We start from the raw sequence: 25,762 nt of genomic DNA, 5'->3' as shown, positions 1-25,762 counted from the left end.
AATGAACGCGCTGCATTTTTGAGCGCATACCAAATATGTATTTCCGAATATTGTAAGGTCCGCAGTATCCCCGGCTTGTTCATTTAGGTTACATAACCATAAACTTTCCATACATGGCCGCACAATAAACCAGTTCAATACAACTCTTGTTCTGTTTTTAATAAGACAATAATAGGTTGCTATGGCTGCACATCTTAGCCGCAATAAACCATATGTAGAAGAACACCAACTTTTATGGAGAGCCTACATAATTTAGATGTAATTGGAAACTAGAAGTCAATGTTTTTTAAACGCTGTGAAAGCATGACAAGACAAATCTTTAATATAGTAGATAATTCACATCAGAGCTTAAAGTGTCATCCACTTTTGAAAGCATTTACCCCACAAAAACCAGTTTCACAGCTGATATCCTTGATGTCCTTTATTCATTTTGTTGTTTCTCAATTTCAAAAATAATAGTGGGCGTAAACAAGATAGCACTTTAAATAAATGTTTGGTATGTTTATTTGTTAAATGAGAATAGAATAGTAGATGTGTAAGAATACATATTCTGGGTATTAGTAAAATTAAGTATTCCCATGAACAAAGACTTGAAAAAACAGTTAAACTTATTAAATTTATCTTTAATAGATTTCTTTACATTTTTTGTGAAAGACCAAAAATACCAAAAACAAAAAGTAATGCATCATGAAGTGAAAGGAACAAAATATAGTTTTCAAAATCTTTTCTAAATAAAAATCAGAAGAAAACCTCTTTAAGACTGAACACGACTTGAGACAGGAGAAGAATCACATTTCAGGATAACTGTAGGGAGAACTACAGTTAATTTATAACTACCAGAAGCCTGTGGGTACCATGTCTATCTGTTAAAACAAAATACAAGTTGTGTCCTGGTGATGAACTACAGCCATCTATTAGATTGGTGTAGTCAAAGTTCAGATCCAAATCTAACAGAAGCTTCGGCTATAGGCTTAAGAAAAAAAAAAGTACCGTAGAGCTCCATTCAATCTGATTGAGCTTTAGGTGTTGTCTTTCTTTTTTTCTTTTAATTTAACCAGGTAAGAGGATTAAGAACTACTTTCCATTTATTGCCTCAACATGCAGAGGTAGCAGTTAAATACTGTTTTACAAAGAAGGTTGGGGGAAAGTTTAATCTTTTCACCTTTAATTATGCTAAGGACTTACGATAAAATAATGAAATTGAATTTGCAGCAAAAGTGAATTCAGTTCATTTATATAGCGTCAGCTCACAATATCCTCTCAATTAAAGTCCAATAAGTTACGTTGATTGTTACGTGACAAAATGTGCAAAAGTTTAAGGATTACGAAGACTTTTAAGGCAGGAAAGAATGTGGCAGATGTGACAATGCAAGAGGGTTAGGCAATATTTAATATATGAAAATGAGGTTGACAGTGCAAACCTGATCAGACTGCCTTTAAATAGCTAAAGACATGTTACCAGTTAAGCTAGAACTTGTTTGTGTGCATAAAGGAGCAAACAGCTTTCTATACTGTAACAACAACAACAACAATAATAATAATAATAATAATAATAATGCTCTGCACTGCACCCACCAAAATATAGCTAGGGACTTATTTTCATGTGATTTATTTTTATGAGGTTTGAGACTTGCTCGTGGGAAAGTTTAGAAAGTCAGTGAGCCAAAAGTCCCCTTATTGCAGTAGGATCAGGCAAATCCAGCTGCTGATTATAAGTTTTTAAAACCTCATTTCAGTATAAAGTCTGTCTGCTTGTGCATCATGGAATGTGAGGGATTAAAATATGTCAAATTTTTTAACTATAAACTCTTTATATTTTCTTTGCCGCCCTGTCTCACTTTTTGTTCGTGTTCAGTTAGCTGAACCTTTTTTAGATAATCCAGATTGATGTAAGGAGTTTCTAATGCTGCACGATGTATTATATAAAATTCTGTAGACCACACACCGTTACGACAAGCAGAAACGTTTGGCCTGCATCTGTCACGGTCATATGACTTGTGTTTTTTGTGCTATGGAGGAACTGTGTGGGGTGGCCCAAATACCCTTATCTTTTTTTTATAGCACTCCAATGAACTCAAAAAACACTCTGACTTACATAGACACTAAAGATTGTGAAGAGGAAAGTCTTATAAGGAATTTTTTCAAAAGGTTTTTTATCTACTTGTTTAAACTTAATCTCAATGCTTTGAGGCATTCTGTACAGTCTGACAAGAACAATGAGTAAAAATGATTGTCAGGAAATCTGTTTAATTCTCAAGCACTTAATATTTTGCACATTCTTATTCCAGACAAAAGTTTGTTTTTGCAACTTTTAAAGGAAAAGTAAAGAATGCACTTTTATATTCACGAGGATGGGGGAGAAAATCCAATTTTGTGCTCCGGTTCCACTGAAATGCATTCACTGTTCTAAGAAAGGAAATTTAATTTTGAGCCAGAAGTAACAGATAGAAACCAAAATTAGCATAAATAATTAGTTTCACATCCTCCACACATCCATGCTTAAAAAAAAAATCCAAAGACATCTTTTTTCAATGCCTGAGATATGAAATAAGATGTTGTGCTGTAGAGGATTTATTCTAAATAGCAAAATGTCTGATGACAAATTTAATGCAACATTATGTTGCAAAAGTCATAAATGAGTCAAACGCCAAATGGAAAAAAAATCCAGATATTAAATTTTAGTGTTTTTAAAGGAAAAAAAACACAGCAATCAGTTTATTATTTATAACTATGTTCTCCTTACCAAAGACACATTATTTTCTTTCCGTCATCATAACAAAGTATTCACGAAAAAAACTCAAGCCAATTAAAAATATATATCACAAGAAATTCGAGACCCCAGTGTAAACATTTAAACACAGAGTTGGATTATAAATGTGAAAATGTAACTGTTTAAGAGTTTCTACAAAATAGCTTTGCTCATCGTTGGAAAACAAAGCTACTGATTTCTAGATATCTACTGCCCCCTAATGGCGATAAGGTACATAGTACAGTACCTTTATTTCACCACAAGTAGGCAATGTTTCAGAAAAGCTGAACTTGTTTTAAAGACAGACAGATAGATAGATGCACATTATCGTCCAAAAGAAGCTTTATTTTTTGCCACCACGGGAGGGCAGCAGTGTGCAGGGAGCGGTTGCGCAAACGCAGAACTTCTTCCTTGATCAGCTGACCGTGAGTGAGATGCCCAGTTGAAGGACCTGTGAATGTTAAACCTTATATTTTCCGCTTCATTTATGGAAAGCTGTGTCTGTTTCATTGAGTTAAATTCTGTGACCATAGCGTTGAGACCGTCAGGCTCATCGGTAAGTGCAGAAATCCTCTATTTATTAGTGTCGTGACGGCGTGAGGTTGCAGCGATAAACAAGCTCGTGTCAGCAGCAGCAACAATCATTACATGAAGCAGGTTTATTCAGCTGCTTTTTATAGATTTTTTTTTCTTGCACTAAAAGTTATCTGCAACGTGAAGACGAGCGATCCGTGGATCATGTGATGTTCATCTCCTTTAATTAAGCAGATGATCACTGTTTAGTAACGCTTCTCTGCTTAGACTGATCATATGACCATAAATCACCAGACCTGTTCTTTTTCCGCAGTATGTGGTTCTGAGGACACTTTGTAGCCATAGAGGCATATAGGAAGTATATAATAGAAACAAGGAAACGAAATATCAGTCAGCTGAGTTCTGTTCTGGACAGATGTTTCACTCAGTATGTGTAAGCGTTGGTGGTATAGTGGTTAGCATAGCTGCCTTCCAAGCAGTTGACCCGGGTTCGATTCCCGGCCAACGCAAAGCTTTTCCTTTTTTCTTAAAATGAGAATAAAAATATGGTCATAGAAAATAAAAACATTATCACGTTGGATAATCCCGCTATATTGGCATTCTCTGGTTAGTTCGATCTTAGACTCACACGCTCTTGTTTTGTGCCATAAACTCTGAGAAGTGTTTTCAATCTATTGATGAACAAGTCCTGAGCAAGTTGTGGCTTGGATTTAGTACAGTGAACACACAGTGGTTTGACATAGAAAGTTAAAGATGAGACAGACTCTGTGTGAACAGCTAAAGGGCCAAATAGAGGGAAAGAAAAACAACTGTCAGGTACAGGTCTTCTTTTCTTATTTTTGTAATGTTAGGACATCTATGTATAATTTGTAAGTTTGGTTTTAAATCAACATACATTTGTCCAATTTCCAAGATTGTTTTTTATTATTTTTGGTGCCGAAGACCAAATAACCGACTTACACATGTGAACCTAATCAGTGATCTCTACTTCTAAACTAACAATTCTTCTTCTTCCCTGCATACTACCATCAGTGACTTCTCTACACCAGTAGCTGGGTGAACAAACTTCCTGAAAGCAGCCATGACAGAATTCTGGTTGATCTCCGCTCCGGGGGAGAAGACCTGCCAGCAGACATGGGAAAAGCTCATGGTGGCCACTACACGGACCAATAACCTGTCCACCAACCACAAATTTAACATCCCAGACCTAAAGGTAACGCAGTAAGCCCACCTTGTAAATTCTCTACGTTTTTCTTTGTTGAATTTTAGTGTTTACGTCAAACAGGTTGGGACTCTTGATGTGTTAGTGGGCCTGTCGGATGAGCTTGCAAAGCTAGACACTTTTGTGGAAAGGTAAACCACGCCACTATGAGCTTGAATGGTTTTGTTGTGTAGTAGGAAACTTATATTTTTTTTAATCTCAGTTCAGAACCTACATTTATTTCCTCCTCTTTTATGTGCTGGTTTTATTGGCATGTTCAGTGTGGTGAAGAAAGTTGCTCAGTACATGGGTGATGTTCTGGAGGACAACAAAGACAAAGTCCAGGAGAACCTACTAGCTAACGGAGGTAAACATCATCTACATACCTGCAAAAGTATTTATAGCCTTGAGACCTTTTCACATTTTGGCCACAAACATCCATTTTATGGAAAATGATAGACTATTAAGACTTAGCCTTAAGCTAAGACTTTATAAAGCTAAAAGTGAGAGGACAAATGCATTTTAACAGATAAAAATCTAAAAGGTGCTGTATTCAGCCTCTTTTACTCTTAAAATTCAGGGCAAAAATTTGTACCAAGTCACCTAATTAGAAAATAAAGTTTATCTCTGCGTAATTTGTTCTCAGTGTAAATCCAGATGTTCTGTGAACAAATGCAAGCCACACTTTTCAGATTTTTAGTTGTGAATTTTTTTTTAAAAATCGTGGATCATTAACTAAAGTGCTTATCTGCGACAAAATGGGAATAGATTGAAGTGATCTGACTTCTTTTGCAGGGCAGTGTGAATAAACAGTAATAAATCACCACTTTTCCTTCATATATTTAAAAAGCTGAAAGTAAAAACAGTGAAAGTTAAAAAATTTGAAAGCTGACAACTTTTCTATGGGTTGCAGTCGACCTGGTCACCTATGTCTCCAGATTTCAGTGGGACATGGCTAAATATCCAATCAAACAATCACTGAAAAACATCTCTGAGATTGTCTCTAAGGTAAACCTTCTCCTCTTTAAGTTACTTTCTACTGAAGTTTTTTTGTGAATTGTACCTGAAAGAAAAAGTTTTGGTGCACTAAATTAGAGTATAATTGACTTCTAGCAAGTGACTCAGATAGACAACGACCTGAAGGCCAGAGCTTCAGCTTACAACAATCTGAAGGGAAACCTGCAGAATCTGGAGAGGAAGAACGCGTGAGTAATGTTGAAGTTGGGTTTCCATTATCAGTTTGCACATATTGAAAAACTGCAAGCAAAAATGCTCAGATGGTTCTGATCTTTAGCTGCAGAACGTACCGTAATAATAGCCTTTCTGCTAGCAGTGTGAGGTGACTTTGTGTGTTCTTCCAGAGGGAGTTTGTTGACCAGGAGTCTGGCTGACATAGTGAAGAAAGATGACTTTGTGCTGGACTCAGAGTACCTGGTTACCATGCTGGTGGTCGTCCCCAAGTAGGATAATTTGCAAAATTATCTGTGTGAACAATATGAGAGCAATATGCTGAATTTCTGTAGCTACAACTTTGTAAAATGTGAAGGTGCGTAGTTTATTTTTTTATATCATCGTTAACAACTCTATTCCCATAAACCATTATTTTTAATGTGGGAAGGTTGCATTAGGGTGTTGTTTCTGTTTTTTTTTTTTTAATTTTTATTTATTTTTTATTTTAAAACAACAACATTATGTTATTTTATTTATTTTCTTTCTTCCCCCCAGGACGAACTACCTTGACTGGCAGAAGACGTATGAGACGCTGGCAGAAATGGTCGTACCTCGTTCCACTAAGTACGTCCCTTTGATTTTATTGTATTTATTGTAAATAAACATTTACAATAAGCAATTTAGTTTCTTCAAACAATCGGAACAATATGAACTGTATCTAGCTAAATAAAAGTATTCAAATATATAAAAAGAAATTACAAAAAAAAGCTAAATTACAATATAATTGATTATAAAAGAAAATTGATATTTGTTACTCATGATACATTTTTTCTACTGAACTGGTTTGCTCGTATTTTAGTGCAGCAAATAAAAGGTTCCAGACATTTTCTCAACCTTTGGCAATATTCAAATAAGTTCAAGTCACTTTTTGTATTGGTTGGCAACAGATTACAGGACATTTATTTATTTTTTGTTCTTTATATTAACCTCTGTTTAATATAGAGGTTAATATTTCAATGGGATTTCAAAAATCCCATTGAAATTAAAAATCTCTTTTGCAAGAGAATCCTAGCCAAGACTGGCAGCGGCACGCAGGTGGTGAAGCAGATTTGCTGTGTTGCAGAAGCACAACTTACACAACATGCTTTTTTTATTATTATTTATTTGGGTCTGCTCGAGTCCCAGTCAAATTAACCAGCAGCACTTTTGTTCGCTGGCCACTGCTGCAGCTGCTGTCACTGAGTGTGCTGGTCATTTCACACATTTTTTTTTGCCATTTTGTACCTAATGTAATACTTGGTTTGCATTTGTCAGCGCAGACCATTTTTCCTCTCTAAATTATTAGCACTCGTCATAAAATGCCCACAGCGCTGAGCCACATTCAGGATTTATGGTTTTGATGAGAAAACATTGATTCTGTGTCAGTGTTGTGTGTAAAGGAAGTTCACCAGCAGTCATTATAAGACATTGTTGGCACACGCTAAGAATAACATGCTTTGCAGTTGAGTCTAACATTAATGCAATTACGTATTCACTTGATTACTTGCTGTAAAATGGCAAAAAAAAAAAAAGCTCTTAATTTTCTTACTGGAACGTATTCTATTCTCTTTCTCACAGGCAGCTGTTTGAGGACAACGACAGCGGTCTTTTCAGTGTGACGCTCTTCAGGAAGGCTGTAGATGACTTCAGACACAAAGCCAGAGAAAACAAGTAACTTCTCCTGATCCGCCTGATAAACACAGACATGGGCGCATTTGTTGGCGCCTGCTTATTTTAAATGTCCCGTAATAAATATCAAGATGTCCAATCCTTGATTTGATTAGATGTTTATTTGAGGTTGGTAGAACTGTTGCCTTATAGAAAGAAAATCCAGGGTTTAATCAGGTACAGACAATGACTCAATGGATGGAAGAATAAAATATGAGCCTTTTGGGTTCCCGTTATTTTATTCACTGTCTTCAGCAGATTTGGACTTTAGTCCAAACCAAACCAGCCAGGGATGTCGCACGTGATGACTCAATTATTGTCTTGTAGGCCAATAACAGCATATTGTTAAAAAGCAGTTGTTAAAAAAAACTTTTTAAAAAATGCTCCATGTCTTTCCTCTCCTCTCCCTGCACATTTATTGTCTGTGTATTGGGCTGTGAATAATAGCCACTTTTGCCACAAAACCATAAAAAAAAAAAAAAAAAAAAAAAAAAACCAGCACAAAACTGTATGCTTGTTGCATCTGTGCACGCCCTGGGCGTCAACAAAATTCTCTACATCTGTTACTTCTTCATAAAGATTTTTAGAGCTTTTGTAAAAGAATATATTCTAACTCCTGTGCTGTACTTGTTTTTTTTTTTTTTTTATAGTGAAACATGGTCATATGTCCATTGTAAATCTGTTCATTCTAAACAGTCACATTAATATTGACGACTGAAATATGTTTTATTATTATTATTATTATTATTATTATTACCATAATTTATTTTCCTTTATTGTCGAGCTCCCCAAAGGGTTCCAATTGCGAAACTTTGCCTTTATTTTCTTTTTCTCTGCACACTTGTTTACTTTCCTTACCATCTTTCTACTGTGTGTCCTGGCTCAGGTTTACAGTGCGCGACTTCCAGTACAACGAGGAGGAGATGAAGGCAGACAAAGAGGAGATGACCCGCCTGTCCACAGACAAGAAGAAACAGTTTGTAAGACTGCCTTTCATTCACATACAACGTGACAAAGTACAGGATGTTGGTGTACTTTGGAAGCGACTCTAAGTTGTTTCTGACATAACGGTCTGATACATGTAAAATGACTTTTCTTAATGTTAAAGCTGTGTTTTTTTTAAAATGTATTTATTATCAATCTAGGGTCCTTTGGTGCGTTGGCTGAAGGTGAATTTCAGTGAGGCCTTCATCGCGTGGATTCACATAAAAGCACTGCGTGTGTTTGTTGAGTCAGTATTGAGGTGAGAGGTAGTTAACATGTTGCGTCGAACATAATGTCAAATAGTAAGATTGATGGCATCTGCGTTGAAAAATATTGGAGAAATATGGAATTGTATTATTATTATTATTATTATTAGTATTATTTTTCTTTTAGATCTGAATAAGTAGATTAAAAAAAGAAGACTGTGAAAATGATCTTGGGTTTTGAGACTTTATTTTTCATTCCCATAGAGTATATAAAAGTCTCATACTTTGATCAAGGCTGGACCTTTTGATTTTCTTGTCCAATAAACTTTTTTTTTTGTGGAAGTGTTTCTCCCTGTTGATGTCATATGGCACATGCAGCTTAAATGTAAAAAGACCTGAATAACTGCTGTAATTTCATTTTTAATATTAGCACTCAAATGTTAAAAAAAATGACTTGGCACATTTACTTGGTGACCTACATCTACGCTTGTTTTTTTTTTTTGTAGATACGGGTTGCCGGTTAACTTCCAGGCCATGCTGCTTCAGCCCAACAAGAAGAACATGAAGAAACTTAGAGAGGTGCTGTATGACCTGTACAAACACCTGGACAGCAGTGCTGCTGTCATCGATGTGAGTTTCAGCCATAGCTCTGGACTATCTGATGAAATGATTGCGTTTACTTCGATAGAGCCCATCTTTTTTTTTTTAATGCACCCATCAACTAATTGATACATTAGGTTTTGATACATTGACTAAAAGTACTTTATGTAAGCTAGATATAAGTGTAATTTCACTTCTGAGCTGAACTTTGGTTTTGGCCTCCAGGCTTCCATGGACATCCCAGGTCTGAATCTGAGCCAACAGGAGTACTACCCGTACGTTTACTACAAGATCGACTGCAATCTGCTGGATTTCAAAGTCTGAAAACCTGGCCATTACCTTGATATGCTGTAACATTTTGATTGTTGTGACATGCTTACTTTGCAAGCTTTAATTTATTTTGTTCTTTCACCCCACTCTTGTTTCCCTTCTTTGGTTTCCATTCATGTGTTTTCTTGTGCATTTCTAAGTCAACACAACAAGTATGACTTTCTTGTGAGAACACAAAAGTGGTCAACTCTACAGATTTTTGTTGTTTGCTCTTTGCTCCTCGTCGTATGTCCATAGTTTCTCAGGTGACTCTCAGGAGCACTGGTGACATTCCCTGTTTACCTTAATAAAAGTGCATTTTCATTGGAGAAATAAACATGCAGGAGATCTGAGAGTACGGCTAAACACCGTGATAATTTATGCCTCTGTATAAGCAACCGTGTTTTGTTTGCTTTTTTCAAATGTGTTGTGTTTATTTATGAAAAATAGGTATTACCTGTTTATATGTACAATTAAAACACTGCATTCCTTCTCTTGATGTGATCTGTGACACACTAAATTGATCAGTTTACAAAAGGGCATTGTTTGCTTCATGATTTCCTTGAAGAATATCAACACTGGTAAGTGTGCTGGCGCTGTGTTATTAGAATGAAGGAAAATAAACCACATGTTCAAAAATTAATGTGAAAATAAATTCAATATGTAATATATACAGTTTTTATTGTCCTCTGTTAGGCAAACAAACCTGCTGCGACGTAAATAAAACCATCACAAAGGATTGGACGTCAAATAACATTGCAAAATGTATTGGGATTAACTGAATTTCAGTTTCTGGAATAAAAAATGGGAAAATAAACGCTTGGTTTATAAGCGATAAGCTGTTGTAAATTGGGCCATGAAGCTAAATCCAAAATCAAACAGATCTTTGGGAGATCAGTGTGTTTTGAAGATTTATTTCATAATACATTCGTGACTATGGTTGCTGTGAATATGGTTTTGCTGCTCTTAATCCTAAAAACTGTGTGCACTCTGTACACGTTTCTGATGCACTGTTACTGGTAAAGATGGGTAAAATACAGGAGACCAAGAGGGTCAAGTATTTACAAAACCTGCAACAAAAGCAAAATGAAAGAATTGTGCTGTACTGCAAGATTTTACACAGACAGGATACAGTCCAGCCTCAGCAATAATTATGAAATAGCCCTTTGGTGTTTAACTCTTTTACCATCCTCCTGACTGTGCTTGCTTGCACAGTCAAACTTGAGTTCGTGTCCAAGTGGGTTTGCCACATTTCCTGCCTTTTTTTTTTTTTTAAGCTTTTTAATTAACTCTCTTGATTAACTCAGCTTTAGGTGAGTGGATCTTTTCTTAGTAGAACTTACTGAGTTATTGAGATCAATACCAAACATTGTCATGTAAAAAATGACTTTAGCTAGAGTCTGGATGAGAAGAAAATAAGAAATTTATTAAAAACCTTGCAAGGTGAGAACAGAAATACAGAATCAAAGGAGTCTGTCAAGTCTGCTCTAACAGTGGACCTGGCTTTCTTTTATAGGTTCTGGTCAGAGAAGATAGACTTGATTGGCCAATAGGGGTAAATCCCTGATTGTTATGGACCATGATTATGTGGAGCCCAACTCAGATGGTCTTGCCATTTGTCTGTTAAGGAAAGGGGGTTGTTTTCTTCAACAATAGACAATTGTTAAGGATTGTCTATTGTTAATGCTAAAGTCCCATTAGCATCAAAGGGACTTATCTGCCCCTTTTAATGCTAAAAGGGGCAGATAACACTAGATAGCAGGGGGGAAAGTAACACTTAGATAGTCTCCAGGATCAAGGAGCTCCTGCTGTTATATGGCACAGGAGAGCAGCTTGATCAATCTCATGATGCAGACACGTGATCTCATCATCAGACACAATCTAAAACACAAAAGGGGTGAGGAGCACATTTTAAAATTTTCCATTACAACATGCCTTATCCAAATGGCATGTTTTCTTAGCTTTCCCATTTTGAGGAGTGACCAAAAAAAGAAAAAAAAAAACATTTTGTACATTTGCACTTCATGGTTATAAGATCCAGGCACCGTAAAATATTAAATAATAACTAAATAACAAAAAATGCTTGCAGTATATAAATTTCATAGAAATTGTTGAAGGTGTAAATAAGTGTGTCAGCAGGGGTTTGATTTAAAAAACATTCTCACACGGGATTTTTTTTACCCCCCTACTGAATAATTACGCTAAAATTAAATGCTGGAATGAACAACATTCAATCACACGTTTTGCGATAAAATATGAACGTAATTGAATTTAAAACATTTTACATGTGTTTACCCCATAAATATGACATATCGGTACCAAGCTTATTAGCGATAAACTAACAAAACAGCAAACAGGGAAGCGTGGTAGCTTCATGAACTTGTCGTGAACCTTTACCAAATATTTTTGCTCAACGCCGCTAAATAATTTGGATTCCGAGTAGTATTTGTTTGCACGATGATAATGACGACGCTCGTCGTAGTGATGATGCTCGCAGCATCTCGAGCTGAGCCAATCACCGCTCTGAGTCTGCGCAGTGTGAACTCCCTCCTCTCCTGATGACGCACAACACCTCTGTGTGTGTGTGTGTGTGTTGATGCTGGTCAGCTGCTGACAGCCTGTGGAGAGAAACATCAACCAGCAGCAGCAGCAGCAGCAGCATCTGCTGAGGATGATGGAAGAAGAAACAGGGACTGAACCGATGTGAAGGATGCTGCTGCTGCTGCTGTGAGACGAACCGAACCGTGTTTGCACACCCCCGCTTTTATCCGTGTCAGCGTCAGCTACACCTGCCGTGGATGGTTTTCTCGATGGGTTGTGGAGGGAGTCGGGCGGACGCGATAATCGAGCCGAGGTACCATGAGAGCTGGACCAGAGAGACAGAGTCGACATGGCTTACGAACACGGACGTAGAAACCCCCGTCTCGGTCCCGAACAGTAAGTTGGATTCTCGGATCTCTCGCTTTGCAGGCCAAGTGCCTCTTGAAAGCCACTTCGTGTGGACTGGGAAATTATACTCGAGTGCAAAAATGCAAATCACAACTATTCCCAGCAGACACAGGGCAGTATGTTTTATTCATTGTTGTTGTTGTTATTATTCTGTTAAAGGTAAAACCGTGGAGGCCGGTCTGAAGGAGAAGAGGATGGTGACAACAGGAACCCAGTGTGGGAAGCAGGCCATCACCACCAATGGCTCCAACCACCAGAGGAGACCAAGGCGCTCCTTGACTGACGGACAGTGCTGTGAAAAAGTACTTTTCTCCCTTACATATTTCTTCTGCGTTTGCTTTTCTGTCACACCTTATCAATGTTTAAGATTAGCAAACAAATTAAAATTTCTGGCAAAGACGTGCTGAGTCAATTAAAGTGCAGTTTTCAAATAATAATTTCAGTTAGTGTAGGAAAGCTGTCTAAACCCCAGCTGGTCTTATGTGAAAAAGCAAGGTGCGTCACCCTTGGCCACCAAGCATTTGCGATTGACAGTGGGTCTTTCTCTTCTCTGTGCATGAATTTTTGGCTCACTTCCCTTTGCAGGCATGTTTCAGTTCAGTTACATTCAAGCATAAATTGTCTGCTTAACTTCACAAAACAGCATCAAATCCGCTTAAAGCTAATGTCTCAAACTGATGACCAGACATCCTCTCACTGGATTTTTGGATTAAAAGCAGAGTTCAGGGTTCCTGCAAGTTTTTCGTTCACTATCGTTCTCTCGTTAACCTCTGAGATTTGCATAGGGCAGCAGTAATACAAGTAAATGAGGCCCATTGAGTGCACTGGATTTTATTATCGGTGCAAAATGCGACTAAATACATGTGCATGTCATATATGTTCAAATTTAGCAAAATGTGGGGGAAAAATGGCTATTTTCCTTCCACTTTCCAAGTATGCACTTATTATTTTGCTTAAAATCTAAGTGAAAGTAATGGAGTATGGGAGAGCAGTAGGGTTCTAATTTATAATTTTTTCTATGCTGCTCCATCAAGATATTAAAGCTCTTTACGCATCTTTACCTAGAGTACCAATTAGTTTGAAGGGAGGATATTCAATCAGTTAAAACCAATTCACTGCAACAGGATTGATTCACTCCGGTCATCTTTGTCTTCTGACTGCCTAGTGTGGTTCAAAGTGATATTTAAAATTGTTTTCACAGCAAAGTACTCGCGACTCCAAAAGAAGAGCATCGAAGGAGGCCAGCGCTTTGTCCAAGGACGGCCAGCCTGTTGGCGTCAACAGCCCTGGAGATCCTGAACCGGAGACCGCCTGCGACGAGAGATGAAAGAAGAGCTGCAACACTGTGAGGAGGCAAATTAGCTGGGCTGCAAGAATATTTAACCACACAGCAGGGCAAGGACTTGCAGACGTGTCCGGATGATCTTTGCTTGTGACTTTGTGCCGCTCTGGCTCCCTGAAGGCAGCGATTCACCTAACAGGGCACCTGCTTACGTCTCCACCCAAAGACCTCGAGATGCTGCATTGCTGTTGCATGTGTGAGGAAGAGAGTGGGAACCAAACACCATGCTTTTTCCTCCATGCTCATAGTACCAGTCAGGGAGTGTGTTACTGTGTTAAGACAATTCTAAGAAGAAGAAGAAGAAGAAAAAAAAACAACATTTGAAAAGGTGAGATTGGCCCCATATGCACACTATAATCTCAATCTGCACATTAGATGTGCTCTGTGTCGGGGCTTCCTTAAGAATTTGCTTTTGTTCTTTGTGCAAATATTTTGTTGTTGGAGTGTGCTGTTTAAGCCCAGTCAGTGCAGTGAGTAATTTTCATTTTAAAAAAAACAACCTTAAAGTGCTGTTTAGGAGCTGAGATTGGGGTGTCTGAAGCTTGAATGCTGGAGATGTTCTTCTTCAGCCTTTGCAAGATAAAAAAAAAAAGAACTACACCTGCATGTGCCTACAATTCCTCTTAATTTGAACAGAACTGTTGATTTTTTTTGTATTTGTTCTGCATAATGTGCTGTACTGGTTCTCTTTTAGTCTCTATTTTGTGTTTAATGGTATATGGTATTATTTACAACAATGCAATGTATAACATTGTTGGGGCTCACACTGATCTGCATGTGTACATCTGTATTATACTGGTAAGCCATTGGACTTCAAAGTATTTTAGATAACAAGAACTCATGAAATAAACTCAGGAGGTGATGAGGTAGTGCGGTAACCAAACTACTGACCAGCAGATGGCGATGTTGAACACCAGATGCTGCAGAAGGCTTACAAGAATCAAGTGGAAGCTGTGACGCTCAGCTGGGCTTGAATGTAAATAAAAGACAATCTGTTGGTCATGACTTCAGCCAGACTTGACAAGGTACGCCTCATTCTTCCCAAGAGTTTTAATTATTAACTCGGTCACACTGTACTTATGTTTCAAAACAAACTTTGTCATATTAGTGAATATGACAAAGTTTTGAAACAGTCTAATAAGAAAACAGAGCATTCCAAAAACTGTATCATATCTGAAGTTCATTGGTCACAAAACTAAAATATATATGTCAGAAAAAAAACCCCCATAAGAACAATTTTACGTCTTGATGCCACCACCTGAATGGAGCATCAGAGAGAGAGAAAATAAATAAATATTTTGTTTCAGTATCACAGGGCAACACTTCTGACAGCGACTATTTTTTTCTCCTCATAAGTCCCACAGATTTACAATCATTACAATAACATTCCTCCATCTCCCTTCAAATAAAACTGAGATAAATAAATATATTTGTGATTATCTGTATCATTTTTGGAGATGATAAATAAATAAATAAATAAATAAATAAGTAGGTTCTTCATATATCAAAAGCTTTGAAACAACAACAAATAGAAATAACTTCATAAATAATTTGTTTAACATAAACCTGGAATATGCATGAAAAAAGTCCCATTGTTTACAAAAAAATTTATTACTTCAATATTTAAATTTAAGGAACTTTTAAATTATTAAGTGAAAGCTGAAATATATATTATTTACTTATTAAATCATTATTTCACATTTAATTATTAGACAAATTAATCGTGTTATCATTTTGACTTAGTTTATCCCAGGCAATGATGAGTAATTCAGTAAATAATCACATCGATATGATTTAAACATTTAATAAATCAAACGTCTAATACGTTTCGTCGACACTGATGTTTTTTTTTTTTTTTTTACATACACACATACTACATATATATGAATGGATGTAAATATTTATTTATTACGTTGTGGTATTACTGTTAACTGGAACATGGAGTGCACTGGGACCATGCGGCGCTGGCCGACAGCAGGGCTGCTGCTGTTCACAGAACGGTTGGCGCTCCTCCGTCACTCCAGTCAGCGCACATCACAGAGTCACTGGACGGACACCAGCTGATTCAGAGAAACTGACTATGTAACACAGAACCATTTACCGACATTCACTCTTCGGTAATTCTTTCTTAGGTATTAGGAAGTTAAGGATGGTGTGAAAATGGCTAAGCGACCCGGGAGTAAGGAGGGGACGCTGTCTTCTTCTTCGCCGACCGTTCTTCGGAATTTGAACCGCGGAGACGTGAGCATGGACTGCGGAGACGGATCCGAGGACTTGTCCCTGGATGAAATCCTGACTCTGTACAGCCAGCCGATAAACGAGGAACAAGCATGGGCAGTGTGCTACCAGTGCTGTCGGACTTTGGCGCAGAAACACAGACGGAGAGGCTCGTCCAAGGCAGCGGGCTCCTCGGCGGTGGAGTACCCGAGGAAGATCGATGGACCTGGGAATGTGAGGATCGGAAGAGACGGGGCTGTCAAGCTGCACTTTGAAGGCAGCAAAGGTAACTAAAGCAGGCCCGGCCTGACGAGCTGATTATTTTACACTGATAACAAGGTAAACTGCAAGGGCGTACGTTACCCCAGCGTAACGAATGAACGGAGCATCCCCTTAAAGAGGCCATATTGTTGTGGTTGTCTGCTTCCAGCCATGTGGTGAATGTGTTTAGATGCGCTTAATACGGCTGTTAATAATAAACCATAGACCACCGAATAGCTGCCGGCAAATCCAAGGGAAAGATGTATACTTTCAAAAATGTTTACACTCATCTTTAGTTCTCACAACATAATGTTGTATTTCCACTACAATCTTAGTGAATATGGCAGCTTGATCATGCAGGCTGCAGATAAATGAATGGCTGTTTGAAGCCCAAAGTGGTCAGTTAGCTTCAGTAAACACTAAACCACGTGATATATTCAAAAACGTTAGAGCGCCTTGTTTCAAGGCCATATCCCTGCAATTTAGCCTGCACCAAGAGAGAAACTGGCTGGAAGCCAGGGACAGATTAGTCATATAGCTGCCAACAGGGTTATCATTAATGTTGATACAGATTTGAGCTGGAGAATGGGATTTAACCATCCCTGAAGACACTTTAAAACATAGGGCAAATGGAGGAGTAAGTTCATAAAATATTTTAGATTTAAAGCTTGGTGATCAAAAATTATTGATTTGATTACGCCAAAAAAAAAAATGTTTAATTTAATTTACATTTGAATCTGTTGTAAATAATCTTTTAATTTGTCATTCGGCATTTACTTATAGAGCACTTCTCATGTAACACAAAGGCAAAACCAGGTACTTTACAGAATACAAAAAATGAGGTGACGGGCAACAAAGACAAAACGAAAGTTATAAATAGCTGAGGGAAAGAAGGAAAAAGCTATACAGACAAGACATGTTGATGAGCAGATATTACAGAAAGAAACGTCTTCAGATAACTTCCAATTGTCGGACAGTGTAGTCATACTGTTATTTTAAATCAATACACTGCCAAACTAAAAGTGCAAAAATAGTTCTGTCTTTAAAACTTTAAACCGCTTTTTAAAAGTAAATATATGAAAAACTGACTCCCTTGTTTGCCACATATGAAAGAGAACGCCTCCCAGGCCCATTCCCATTAGTTCTACTATCAATTTACTTGCCATGTATTAACTGTCACCTTGTTGAAAACACACATTTCCTTTCCTTTTTTTTTTATTTTTTTTTTAAAGAATCAAGGCATTGCCAGTTGAGAAAATAATGATAGTTAGGTTGATCTCAGAGCATTTTATTTAACAAATCCCACTGGTATTAGATCTGGAAGTGGGAAAATCATCACGAAAGGTCTGCTGATGTCATTTTCTTTCATCTACTGGGTTTGGTACCGAAGCAGCTCAGGTGTGTTAGCAGGTGTGCTCCATGCGTCAAAGCCTTGTGGCTTTGTACCTGCATTCCACGAATATGTGAGTGATAGAGCTGGGTGTGGAAGGAGGTGGAGGCCTGTTTGTCATGACAGCTTTAGGCTCTGGGCTTCTGTCTCATCTTTCTTGGGAACATATTTGCCACATGCCTTTTCTGATTTTCTCCTCCCCTCTCCGTCGCATCCCTCCTTCTTTCCAGCCTCTTAAAGTCCGACTTCTTGTACTGCCGTGTTCGGCGCTGATTGCCACAGAACAAACAGATTCAGCGTGTGCATTTGAGCGTCTTTGCTCTACCCAAAAATAGAACTGAAAGCAATGACTGGAAGCACAGGCTTTAGAGCTCTTAGTACATTAAGTTTGCAGATTTTGTGGGGAGTGTTTTTGACTCCTTTAGCTTGTGGCTGGGGTATTTCAGGGCTCTGTTCTGACTCTTATTAGGCGTAGTGATGAGAGGGATGTGAGACCTATTAAGTCTCTAGTAGCAAGAAGAAGAAGAAGAAGAAGCTTGCAATTCATCCGAAACTCAATGTTTTTGCAACCTACGCATGAGTCAGTGACAAGGTGGTGGGATTTGGCAAAGCTCCCAGAAAACCAACCCTAAGCCTGATGGTTTCTGCTGATATTATCTTGTGTTAAGATGTCCCGCAGAGTGCTTAGCAAAAACATTCATAGCCCTTCAACTTTTTCACATTTTCACATGGTACGACCACAGACTTCAGTGTATTTTATTGTCATTTTATGCAGTGGATCAATATAAAATGGTATCTGAAAAGTGTGGCCTTGCAGAAATTCTTTGTAGAAAGTTTTATTTTGCTGAAAAATAAATCATCTCCTCTACATGATGATGCTACCACCACCATGTCTCGCCTAAGAGAAATCATATCACTGCTAATTTTTGCCACAGGATGAAAATTTGCATGTTCGACTTTCGTCTTTAACATCTTTGTCGTGTCCTCTGCACGGTTAATGGAAAAGACGTGAATTTGCCCTACCTTGTGTTGTTAGTTCGTAGCATAAAATCTCCTAAAAATGCATTGAAATATGTGGACGCAGTGTGGCAAAATGTGAAAACTTTCTAAGAGAATTGAAAACCCCGCTGGCGGTGCTCTGATCACAGACCTGCCTGGGACAAATAGCCGACAGGACAAAGAGCTACACAGTTTTAAAAACTAGGTCATATTTTTTCGCTGAATGGATGAGAGAGATGCTACATTTGAAAATGGATCAATTCACATGGAGAATGTGAAAAAATTTGTCCACTAACTGCAAATTAAAGATTCTACTTGTTGGGTCCATTTGTTTCTGACTTAACAACAACATACACATAAATAATTGAGAATTAATTTAGTTACTTGGTTTATTTTAATGTGAAGTTTTGAAGACACCAACAGAACGTCATTGTCTGTGAATGTCAATGTTAAAACCTTCGTTACCAGTAAGTTCCTGCATCATTACAGTGCCATCACCATACTTATTGAGTATGAAGTGCTTACTCACATTTTCATTCTTTGTTCACGCACACAGCTGGACTACAATCCTAATCTTTCACTTAAAGTTCCTGAAACATTTAGAAAACTCCACAAGTTTATTTATGTGATGGTTGAACAATTTCTGTGTGTTTCTAATCTGTTGGCATGTTAGATGGTTTCAAACTTTTCGTTTTCCTTTCTACAATTTTCTACAATCTCTCAGCACAGATCTGCCTTATTTGAATGAATTTCTCTTGTCTTTCCCATTTTGAATCACAGTTAACAGAATAACAAGATTCTGTTATGTCAAATTCATGCACCAGCGAAAGTCAAAATCTTAACCTCTTTTTCTTTTGTTTGTCTTAGATGAACCAGGAATGTAATTTCTCCTTGATCAGTTATAGGGGATGATTGTCTCCAATTAAATGGGCATCTTGTATCTTTACAAAATGTGTCATTTATATGCACTGATTTATTGTTGCACTGCATTAGTGTGCGCAGTGACTTCACGTCACTGCACTTTATCCTCTGAGCTCTTTCCTTCTTTCCTTGATACTTTGGCCAGACCTTTATCTCTAGTGAAAAGCTGGTTCATCTGAACTCACCTTAAATTAGCGCGTAGGTAATGATCAACCCGTTCTCTTGTTTCAGTCAGAGGCCAACCTATTGTGTTTTTCTTAAATGTGGTTTTACATTTTGAGAATGTTTTCCATTAGCAAGATCGGATTTCTGTTTTCTGCTTCATCTACAGCTCAAATGTAATTGTTTATTCACTCGTTGCTTTACTGCTCTTTAGTGGTTATGTGGTTATGCATTTCATAACTGTCCAGTATACCTCCACATGAATAATTCAGATGGTGTATCTGCCTTGCGGTGGGTTACAAGCAGCTACATGCACAATAAATAACCCGCTTCATTGACTGAATGTGAATAATCGTCCTTTTCTGCTTTTTCATTACAGATGAGTACCAGTCGGCGTGCACGTCGCTAGAGGTGAGTTAACATCAGTCTCTTCATTCATGCAGGTTGGAGCATTGTGCAGGGTGCCGCCAATTAGCTCCACTCCCTCCCGCTGTTTTGCTACCGCTTGTTTTTGCTTCAAATATACAAAGCACCTTTACCGAGAAGTTATGCAAGAAATAAGCCGGTATGTGGCCTGCGTTATTATATTACCTTCACCGGGTGTAAAGAAAAACATGAAACCCTCTGCCAAGTCAAAGTGAGGAGATGCTGAATTCCTCGTGATCATTGATGCTGGAAAAAAAAAAAAGAAAAGCGAATTATCTGGTCTGCAGACTGCTATTGTTTTTGGAATGTGTACATGTGCACAGATGGGGTATTTGGTTTCTCAGTTTTTTTTCCTCTATTAGCCTATACAAAAAAAAACCCCTCACTAACCATGTACCATCTTTTGAAAGGATAATTACCTTGTTTCTATTTTTGCATTTTAAAAAAATTACTTATATCTCAAAAAAGTCATGCATATTTTTTTTTTCTTGAGTGCAAATGAAGTTTAGTTTTATTGGAGGATGAAGTCTTTCAGCGCTTCATGCTGTTCACACAGATTAATTACACAGCCGTCTCTCGGCTCGGCGTGTTTTTACTGTCCTTCCTGTTTGCTTTCTAGTTCATGTGATGCCCGGTATGTATGGTATGATGGGTTTTTTTTCCGCCTGATTGTTGCTACCTCAGCTGATGACCAATTAGCATAGAATTTTACAGCTTATTTGGTTTTGCTCGGTGTTGTGTTTTTCTTTTTTTTTTTTTTTAATTTTAAGCACTTTGGTCAAAATGTCTAACATGGCTGTCATCCCCTTGTCGGCGTTGCGTTAGTTGGTTTGAAGTAAATGTCTCAGCTGGTCGAAACAAGGATCCGCTCCTTGCATCCTTGCATGTTTGGTTTTGCTTACACTGTGTTTCAGTGACAGGGTGTGTTTGTTTTGTTTGTTTTGTCCTTTCTTACTTGGAAATAACACCTTGCACAAAGGCAGGTTTAAGCCGCAGGATACCGTGACAGTCGCAACAAAGTCAATAATGTGGTTGAAACGTCAGGACACGACCTGTCTGTCTGTAAAAAATGTATTTTTATTTTTCAGCGCCACAGCTTAAGCATAGGTGGAGCTCACAAAAAGTGTAGAAAGATGGTGGGAGTAAACACTGTAGTTGATTGTGAAGATGGAAAAAAAAAAAGAAACAGAATGAAATGTATTTGGAAGATCCAAAAACATCTACAAACACTCGCACAAAAAAGCTACAGCAAGACGTGGGCTGGGATGAGATTCCTGCAATACAAGAAACCTATTAGGGTAACAACATAAAAATTTAAGGGATAAAGTATAATAGCAATACCATTTGTAAATAGTGTGATCTGATTGGTGTTAGCCAAGCAGCTTGTCTCTTGCCAGCTGTAGATTTGAAACAGTGTTACCTTGGTAGTGTAATAATGGGTGGTGTTCCTTCGGTTTTAACCCAGTGACTCTTCATGCTCTTACTTACTAGAAATAATCCCAAGTAGTTAAATATGTCTTTGTCCAATTTGTAATAAAAGCCAGATGATTGGCAGTGTGCAGTGATGAGTGGTATAGAGACTGTGCTGGACAAAATTAGTCACTCAAACACTTTGTCTGTCTTTAAGTTTTCATTTTAGGTCACTGGCAATTACTTTCAATTTTATTACGGTATTTAGCCTCCAAGAGGTGCAAACTTGTGTTCTTCATTCAGATTGCTTCAAAGTTTATGTTTTTGTCAAGTGTGTGTGTGTGTGTTTTTTTTCCTCTCCTAAACTGTTTGCTGAATAACTGAAGCCAGAAATCTTCCCTTGCACTTTTCCCTGATGCTACTTCCTGATCAATTAGGGAAAATTAGTAACATCCAGCCGTTCTCACGGCACTGCCTCGCCTACTGGTGCAGAACTGGCCATCCCGTGTCCCTTATGTTTGGTCTCGCTTGTTATGTTTCTGGACTCTGGTGAGGGTGAGTCAGCTGGCGTCCCTCTTTCTCATTCCTCAACTTGTCTTTAGCTGTATAGAGTTGATTTACTCAACAGTATTTCTAAGTTACTGCATACGTTTTTACAGACACTAAAGTAGTTTTGAGGCTTTTTTGAGGCAAAGGGGCTGCATTATGATGCACCGTGCCCCTTCTTCTCAGGCTCAGATAAAACAAGCTTAACCTAGTTTGTTCTCAGTTGAAGATTAAGGTGTGATTAGCTTTAGCATCCTATTACTGGCACTCCAGTTTACCGGAAACGCTGAGGTCCCTAAAATTTACTTTGAGGCAAACACTGTTAGTTTTCCACCAACACATTTGAGGTGCATCCAAAAAAATCAGAAACTGATGGTAAACATCTGAGTTTCACATTAAGGGGCTCATATATTCCAGATTAATGCAGGAGAATGTTTAGAAATCGTATTAAAGTCGACATATTTCACTGGTTAGCGGAGACTGAGTGAGCCAGAACTGCAGCTGGTGGAACAGTGACTGCATATGAGGTTTCTGGACGGCTCCCGCTGCCAGCTGTGACCTCCGTCGCCACAAAGACTGTCTGTCATGCTCGTCAGCTGTGATGTCAGACTGCGCTATTTTCTAAAAAGAAGAAACAGATTTTTTTTTCTTGTTTTTCTCTCCTAGACAAACAAGTCAGTTACTGGTAGTAAGGTATGCCAACGCTATAAAGCTTAATACAAACAGTTATGATTTCCTTCATATTGTTCTTAAAGTAAATCTAAAGACAGGCCAGAGAATTTTCCCTGGGACAGTGCTGCCCCTCCCTCACCTGTTGCTGTGCACTTTTATGTCTTGCTAAAGGCTAATAATTTTCCCCCTTTTTTGCACGATGGATAAACTCGTCTGTTTCTCTCTCTCTGCTTGACATGAACCAGTAACCTCATTAGGCTACACTCTACTTTTTAACCAAATCAATCAATTGATTTTTGTGACACTGATGGCTTTGCTTAAAAGCTGGCTCCCTTAACGGTCCCGGGAGCGATATTTCCTCCCATACGTAAACATTCACAGAAAGCACACTCTGAAAGGGGGGCCTATTACGGATTTTTTTGTAACTATTTAACTACGGGTTCATCCTGAACTGAAGAGATCTTCTCATCTTTATTTCTCCTGACGCTGCCAGAGCAGAGAGATGATTTCAGTTTCCTCCTCAGGGGTGTAAATTGATTGCACGCATCACTTTCTGCAAGCATTTGCACCTCTGGTAAAAGATGTGTGCAGAAGCCCTAAAATAAGCGGCTGTTACATAAAACGTGTGATCCCAAGAAGCCACACGTCGCACTTCTCTAACTGTGAACTTTGGAGATTTGTTTAACCTCTCATCGTCTCGCTATGAGGTAAATTTGGGTCGTCTTCCAGCCTTGGTTCTCACAGTTCCAGTTATTCTAAACTTTTGAACAAATGTCATAAATATGGCCTACTTGACATAAGTGACGTTTTTCTTGTAGCCGATTTTGATTTATGAAAATCAACACATGTTCTGCTGTTTCAATTTGATAAATGATTTTATGGCTATTTACAGATCTTTACTAGGAATGCCAGTAAATAAGTGGGCCTTTGTATTTAATCTCAAACAGCTCTATTAACAGTTTCTCTGAAGCTCTGGCCAAATGATTCGCTTTTATTCTGTCAGCAGCGCTGTGGTGACGTACAGAAACTACCGCCTGAAACATCAGAACGGACTGTTTGACGCTGGGAGACGTGTTCCCAGGCCTCAGCAGTTTCCAGTTGACTTCATAGATGTCTGCAAGCTCAACGGTTTCTGACCGTTTCTGTCCCGCCAAGAACTACGGCAGAGGACGGGAGGCAGAGCATCCGCTCCCCGCAGTGGACGCCCTCTCAGCTGCCGTTATGTAACTGTGTTGCGATGGCTTTGCTCTACTGCTGCAGCAAATACTGGAGGCTGCTCCTCTGGCTGCTCCGTGAACTCAAATGACAGTAACTTGTGGTGATGTTGCCCCGGTTCTAGAAATTGTATTTCTGCTGAAGTTTTTCTTTTTTTGTTTTTAACCATTAAATCAGTCTGCTTTTAAATAACTCAAAAATATTTTGTGAACAGGTTGTGAACAAAGCATGTTTTGTGCTAAATAAATACATAAATAAATAAATACACAAATAAATAAATAAATAAATAACCCTAACCCCATATAAATTGGGATCCACACAAAGTAATACAGCTATAAAGTCGATTAATTGATGGTTTACAAGAAGGAAATCCTGAGCAAATGTCTGGAGATCATTTATGAAGTACATCCAGATGCATATTTACCTAGTAAGATATTCTGAATTTATCTACATTATCTGTGTTAACATTGCAAACTATAAGCAAAGTTAATAATTAAACCAAAAGATAAGTTTGACTTCACTGTGGGAGTAAGAAATTCAAACCGAGACTATCAATTCACAGTTGATCTTAAAAAAAACGTTTAATGAACACAAACTATATTAACAACCAACATAATCATTAAATATTAAATCATCCGTCCATCCATTTTCTGTACACCCTTGTCCCTTAGTGAGGTCGGGAGGGTTGCTGGTGCCCATCTCCAGCTAATGTTCCAGGCGAGAGGCGGGGTCACCCTGGACAGGTTGCCAGTCTGTCGCAGGGCAACACAGAGACAGACAGGACACACAACCATGCATACACACACACACACACCTAGGGAGAATTTGAAGAGGCCAATTAACCTGACAGTCATGTTTTTGGACTGTGGGAGGAAGCCGGAGTACCCGGAGAGAACCCACGCATGCACAGGGAGAACATGCAAACTCCATGCAGAAAGACCCCAGAACCTTCTTGCTGCAAGGCATCAGCTCTACCAACTGCAGCCCAATATTAAATCATGTTTCAATAAACATAAAAAAAAAAAAAACTTATATTATGCTGTAGCCCATTCATAGTTCATTGTCATGAAAACTCTGACATGTTTTCATGAAAACATGTCATTATTGAGCTTATGGGTCAACGGATCACGTTTAAGCTCATCTTTTTCTTCAGGAGAATAAAGTCTTTCATAAGCAGAACATTCCACTACTATTCATCATCGCTTCACCAGGAAATATCCCAGACCCAAACAAAGAAGATTCTTCAATAAAAAGCACCCTATTGTTGAATGTCAAGAATGCTTTCGCTTGATATCGCTACCTTCTTCCTAAAACTGTGCCTCCCCCATCCCAGACTGCGAGGCGAGTCGTCTTTGAGGGAAGCTGCAGGATGTTCTGACTGCATTTTGTCTGATGCTTCACCTTTTCCTGAACTTTGTGGGTTCAGGAAACCGGTGCTCCCGTTCAGTCTCCATGCTCCTATGACTCATCCTGCCGCATTGCCTAAGAAGCATTTAAAAAGTGGGAGATGTCCTGCGCTACCTGCAGTTTGACTAGCGCCGCGTGAATGTTCTTCATCATCATCATCATCATCAGGAATCAACCTCAGCTCGACGAGTCGTAGCTTCATATTGTGGTTTTTCCACAGAATATTCTCCACATACCTTTTACAACCAAGGCTTTCGTCATATACATATTTGCCCGTCTCACCTCTGCGCTTCCTTCTTCCTTCTGCTCCCTCCTCTGCCTTCACTTCCTGTCTCATTCCTGTAAGTCAGATGTCTTTATATAAGATTGAGACGAGTGATTAAAA

The 25,762-nt window shown here is 38.4% G+C and overlaps 3 protein-coding genes and 1 non-coding gene across 7 annotated transcripts in view; all 4 read left to right on the top strand.

Moving 5' to 3' along the window:
• Window positions 1-3,140: 3,140 nt before the first annotated feature.
• On the top strand, window positions 3,141-10,131 carry LOC103135102 (V-type proton ATPase subunit C 1-A-like). The gene is made up of 13 exons (XM_007547704.2): window positions 3,141-3,305; window positions 4,316-4,496; window positions 4,569-4,636; window positions 4,766-4,851; window positions 5,398-5,492; window positions 5,598-5,689; window positions 5,846-5,944; window positions 6,210-6,278; window positions 7,272-7,364; window positions 8,248-8,341; window positions 8,507-8,604; window positions 9,058-9,181; window positions 9,377-10,131. Exons 2-13 carry the CDS (start codon window positions 4,365-4,367, stop codon window positions 9,473-9,475), a joined length of 1,149 nt encoding a protein of 382 aa, XP_007547766.1. The 5' UTR covers window positions 3,141-3,305; window positions 4,316-4,364; the 3' UTR covers window positions 9,476-10,131.
• trnag-ucc (transfer RNA glycine (anticodon UCC)) lies at window positions 3,721-3,792 on the top strand. The gene has a single exon. It is a non-coding gene; the product is annotated as a tRNA-Gly (tRNA).
• Window positions 10,132-12,011: 1,880 nt separating the features above from the next.
• On the top strand, window positions 12,012-14,761 carry LOC103135101 (brain and acute leukemia cytoplasmic protein). Its single transcript, XM_007547703.2, has 3 exons — window positions 12,012-12,397; window positions 12,569-12,711; window positions 13,611-14,761. Exons 1-3 carry the CDS (start codon window positions 12,259-12,261, stop codon window positions 13,734-13,736), a joined length of 408 nt encoding a protein of 135 aa, XP_007547765.1. The 5' UTR covers window positions 12,012-12,258; the 3' UTR covers window positions 13,737-14,761.
• Window positions 14,762-15,755: 994 nt separating this feature from the next.
• The window catches only part of spire1a (spire-type actin nucleation factor 1a), a 30,769-nt gene continuing 20,762 nt past the window's right edge, over window positions 15,756-25,762 (top strand). For all 4 annotated transcript variants that reach the window (XM_007547702.2, XM_016669291.1, XM_016669290.1 and 1 more), the window contains exons 1-2: window positions 15,756-16,254; window positions 20,081-20,112. In XM_007547702.2, the coding sequence (XP_007547764.1) occupies window positions 15,912-16,254; window positions 20,081-20,112 (375 nt within the window). In that variant the 5' untranslated portion in view covers window positions 15,756-15,911. The remainder of the gene's footprint in view (window positions 16,255-20,080; window positions 20,113-25,762) is intronic.

The sequence above is a fragment of the Poecilia formosa genome, unplaced genomic scaffold (genome assembly GCF_000485575.1).
Source record: "Poecilia formosa unplaced genomic scaffold, Poecilia_formosa-5.1.2 Scaffold21, whole genome shotgun sequence".
Taxonomy (NCBI): Eukaryota; Metazoa; Chordata; class Actinopteri; order Cyprinodontiformes; family Poeciliidae; genus Poecilia; species Poecilia formosa.
Note: the sequence above shows the minus strand (reverse complement) of the source record. Positions and strands in the feature narration are given on the sequence as shown.

What these genes read in the sequence shown, in the direction of transcription:
- LOC103135101 (XM_007547703.2), top strand. Translation starts at nt 12,259, where the DNA reads ATGGTTTTCTCGATGGGTTGTGGAGGGAGTCGGGCGGACGCGATAATC. An exon ending in CCCCGTCTCGGTCCCGAACA is followed by an intron (nt 12,398 to 12,568) that starts GTAAGTTGGATT and finishes ATTCTGTTAAAG; the next exon opens with GTAAAACCGTGGAGGCCGGT. An exon ending in ACGGACAGTGCTGTGAAAAA is followed by an intron (nt 12,712 to 13,610) that starts GTACTTTTCTCC and finishes TTGTTTTCACAG; the next exon opens with CAAAGTACTCGCGACTCCAA.
- LOC103135102 (XM_007547704.2), top strand. Translation starts at nt 4,365, where the DNA reads ATGACAGAATTCTGGTTGATCTCCGCTCCGGGGGAGAAGACCTGCCAG. An exon ending in GAACCTACTAGCTAACGGAG is followed by an intron (nt 4,852 to 5,397) that starts GTAAACATCATC and finishes TATGGGTTGCAG; the next exon opens with TCGACCTGGTCACCTATGTC. An exon ending in GCAGTGCTGCTGTCATCGAT is followed by an intron (nt 9,182 to 9,376) that starts GTGAGTTTCAGC and finishes TTTGGCCTCCAG; the next exon opens with GCTTCCATGGACATCCCAGG.